Source organism: Salvelinus sp. IW2-2015, unplaced genomic scaffold, assembly GCF_002910315.2.
Source record: "Salvelinus sp. IW2-2015 unplaced genomic scaffold, ASM291031v2 Un_scaffold6441, whole genome shotgun sequence".
NCBI lineage: Eukaryota > Metazoa > Chordata > Actinopteri > Salmoniformes > Salmonidae > Salvelinus > Salvelinus sp. IW2-2015.
Genome location: NW_019947703.1, coordinates 1 through 4,045, shown reverse-complemented (window position 1 = coordinate 4,045; position 4,045 = coordinate 1). Strand labels below are relative to the sequence as shown.

General features: G+C 44.7%; 1 protein-coding gene across 1 annotated transcript in view; it reads left to right on the top strand.

Moving 5' to 3' along the window:
- LOC112078890 (intersectin-2) overlaps nucleotides 1-3,349 on the top strand; it is a gene marked incomplete at its 3' end in the record, with an annotated part of 18,228 nt that extends 14,879 nt beyond the window's left edge. Inside the window, exons 4-7 of the mRNA XM_024144994.2 lie at nucleotides 326-465; nucleotides 2,263-2,464; nucleotides 2,560-2,714; nucleotides 3,254-3,349. Coding sequence (XP_024000762.1) covers nucleotides 326-465; nucleotides 2,263-2,464; nucleotides 2,560-2,714; nucleotides 3,254-3,349 — 593 coding nt within the window. The remainder of the gene's footprint in view (nucleotides 1-325; nucleotides 466-2,262; nucleotides 2,465-2,559; nucleotides 2,715-3,253) is intronic.
- Nucleotides 3,350-4,045: the final 696 nt, after the last annotated feature.

Below are 4,045 nucleotides of genomic sequence, written 5' to 3'. Positions count from 1 at the left end.
TTGTGATGGCTGTATTGTGATGGTTGTGGCTGTATTGTGATGGTTGTGGCTGTATTGTGATGGTTGTGTTGTCCCCCGTGTAGCTAAGCGCTTGCAACACCAGGGTAATGGGCAACACCAGGGTAACGGGCAACACCAGGGTAATGGGCAACACCAGGGTAACGGGCAACACCAGGGTAATTCCCACGGGGGACCAGTATGAACATGTTTGTAATCACTACTGTAAGTCGCTCTAGATAAGAGTGTCTGCTAAATAACTAAACATGTTGTGGTTGTGTTAAGGTTATTGTTGTATGATGGTCATGTGATGTTGTGGTTATGTTAGGACCTGAGGGAGCGGCAGGGGAAGCAGAAGGCTGTTCTAGAGGACCTCTGCAGGGTCAAGGAGCTGAAACTGAGAGAGATGGAGAGAAGGAGAGAGGAGGAAAGAGAGAGAATGAGGAGGGGGGAGGAAGAGGCTGCCAGGTGAGTCCAAGACACTGAACGTCCAATATACTGACCATTGTATAGTTCTTCATTTGGTCCTCAGTTTTATTTTAATTATTTATTTATTTATCCTTTATTTAACTAGGCAAGTCAGTTAAGAACAAATTCTTATTTTCAATGACGGCCTAGGAACAGTGGGTTAACTGCCTTGTTCAGGGACAGAACGACAGATTTGTACCTTGTCAGCTCGGGATTTGATCTTGCAACCTTTCGGTTACTAGTCCAACGCTCTAACCACTAGGCTACCTGCCGCCCCATCAGTAAACACAGCACTGATCTGTATTACCAAAAAAGCTCTAATTTTGTTTCATTGGTCTACAGAATATTTTCCCCAGGATTTATATAGATATGTTTTTGAGAAGTTCAATCAAGCTATCTAGTGTTTCCTTCAGCAGTGGGCTCTTCMTAACTATCTACCGACGACCAAATGAAGCGTTCAAGGAACAGAACACCCTCCCTACAGTCAATAATGGTGGAGGATCGATAGTGCTGTGGGGTTTCTCGTCTGCCTCTGGTACTGGGAACATGGAATCAGCAGATTAGCAAGGTGTTTTGGAGTGCAATGTTCAACTCGGTGTCCGCATTTTTTTTTCTCTCTCTGGTGAAGTTTGTGGGTCATCCAGCAGGACAACGCTTGTGGACTTCAATGCACAACACATCAGCTGTATGTGACCAGGCAAAAAATAATTACTTTCCAAGCTGAACCTTCATACCATAACCGCTACACACAGCCTATATCATTGTCACCGTATTTCCTAATGTCATAGTCAATATCAAATCAAATTTTATTGGTCACATACACATGGTTAGCAGACGTTATTGGTCACATACACATGGTTAGCAGATGTTATTGCGAGTTTAGCAAAATAGCTAATACAGGGCATTCGGAAAGTATTCAGACCCCTTGACTTTTCCGCATTTTGTTACGTTACAGCCTTATTCTAAAATGGATTAAATAAATACAAAAGAAAATCCTCATCAATCTACACACAATATAATGACAAAGCAAAAACAGTTTTACATTTTTTTTCTCGCTAATGTTTTTAAGACATAAAAACGAAATAAACCTTATTTACATTAAGTATTCAGACCCTTTGCTATGGGACTCGAATTGAGCTCAGGTGCATCCTGTTTCCATTGATCATCCTTGGATGTTTCTACAACTTGATTGGAGTCCACCTGTAGTAAATTCAATTGATTGGACATGATTTGGAAAGGCACACACCTGTCTATATAAGGTCCACAGTTGACAGTGCATGTCAGCAAAAACAAGCCATGAGGTTGAAGGATTTGTCCGTAGGCTCTGAGACAAGATTGTGTCGAGTCACAGATCTGAGGAAGGGTACACTCCGCCGCTTACCCGCTTACCCGGAAGCCAGCTGCACCAATCTGTCGGAGGAAACACCGCTCAACTGACGACTGCAGTCAGCTTGCAGGCACCCGGCCCGCCACAAGGAGTCGCAAGAGCGTGATGAGCTAAGCCCACCCCCCACTCCTAACCCGGACGACGCTGGACCAATTGTGCGCAACCCTATGGGAYTCCCGGTCACAGTCAGTTATGACACAGCCTGGGTTCAAACCCGGGTCTGTAGTGACTCCTCAAGCACAGTGTTGCAGTGCCTTAGACTTCTGCGCCACTCGGGAGGCGGTATATTTAGTATAGTTTTATTAAAAAATGATTTCTAATGTTTTCGCTGAGGAATCCTCCCCTTCCTCGTCTGAGGAGCTTCCACTGATACTCAGTGTACACGGTGTCTGTGTGTGTCCTCTCATCAGACAAGCCAAGCTGGAGGGAGAGCGGAGAGGAGGGGAGGAGGAGGAGGGGAGGAGGCGAGTTGAGCCGCAGGAGAGAGGAGGAGGCCAGCATCCGGTGCTGAATGCAGAGAGGTTATTAACCCTGACCTCCTGCAGAGCCCTGTACCCCTTCACCGCACGCAACGCTGACGAGCTCAGCCTGGACGCTGACTGTTTCATAGAGGTACACACAGACACACACGCTCTTGAACACGCGTTAAAGTGAACTCCCAATGACACCACTTCAACTCCGTTTCAACTCCGTTTCCCATGATGCAGGTAGATGATGAGATGGTGGGGGAGCCTGGTTGGCTGTGTGGTAGTTACCGTGGGAACAGGGGCTGGTTCCCCCAGAGCTATGCTGAGAGATGCACCACCCCCCTTGCCCCTGCCCTACTGCCTCCTTCCTGTCCAACACTACCACCCAGCCCGGGGTAAGAGACGCATCACAACAGTGAGTCCCAAATGGCATCCTATTTAGTGCACTACTCATGATCCAGGGCCCATTGGGTTCCACTTTAGGGTGCCACCTGGGACTCAGCCTGTCTCATGTATTCTATAGGTCTCATCTCCTGTAGAGATGGATAAAAGTCTGTCTCATATTGGCGTTTGTGACAAGCATGGACAGCAACATTGAGGTTATCTCCATTTGTTCATTTTCTTCTTCTTTTGTGTTGGAAGCGTTACGCTAATACAGGTGATTAACCACCTCCTGGAGTCCTGAACCAAATCCTGGTTCTTTCATGTATTGTGGCCACGAGATGGTGGCAGTGGTATATCTTAAAGCCGTTTACAAACCAGCTAACCCAATTTGAAGAAGCAGCCAATGCTCTGATCATTGGCTGATAGTGCTACTTTAAAATGGTGGAAGCCTTCAATGGGCGTGTCCTAAAACGGGTTCTATCCATCTAGAGTCCTCTATCTCTATGCATGTCTCGTGTGTCTTAATCTGTCCTAACTTTCTGTTACGCAGACTTCCTGACGGAGAGATTGCAGGGGCTGGACGGAACCCCGCCCCCAGCGTCACCGCCATCAAAGACTCCACCCAGGAAAACAACACACACACAGCGTAATGATAAACACACAAAATATATATTACACTGAGAGTGTTGTCTGTATACTACACTGAGAGTGTTGTCTATATACTACACTGAGAGTGTTGTCTATATACTACACTGAGAGTGTTGTCTATATACTACACTGAGAGTGTTGTCTATATACTACACTGAGAGTGGTGTCTTTTTGTCTATATACTACACTGAGAGTGTTGTCTATAATATTAATGAGAGTGTTGTCTATATACTACACTGAGAGTGTTGTCTATATACTACACTGAGAGTGTGTATTAACTAATACTACACTGGAGTGTGTCTATATACTACACTGAGAGTGTTGTCTATATACTACTCTGAGAGTGTTGATCTATATACTAACTGAGAGTGTTGTTCTATATACTACACTGAGAGTGTTGTCTATATACTACTACTGAGAGTGTTTCTATATACTACACTGAGAGTGGTTGTCTATATATTTATCACTAGAAAGTGTTGTCTATATACTAATACATTGAGAGTGTTGTCTATACTACACTGAGAGTGTTATCATATATACTACACTGAGAGTGGTGTCTATATTACTACACTGAGAGTGTTGTCTATATACTACTCTGAGAGTGTTTATCTATATACTACACTGAGAGTGTTGTCTATATACTACACTGGAGAGTGGTGTCTATATACTACACTGAGAGTGTGACGATTATAGC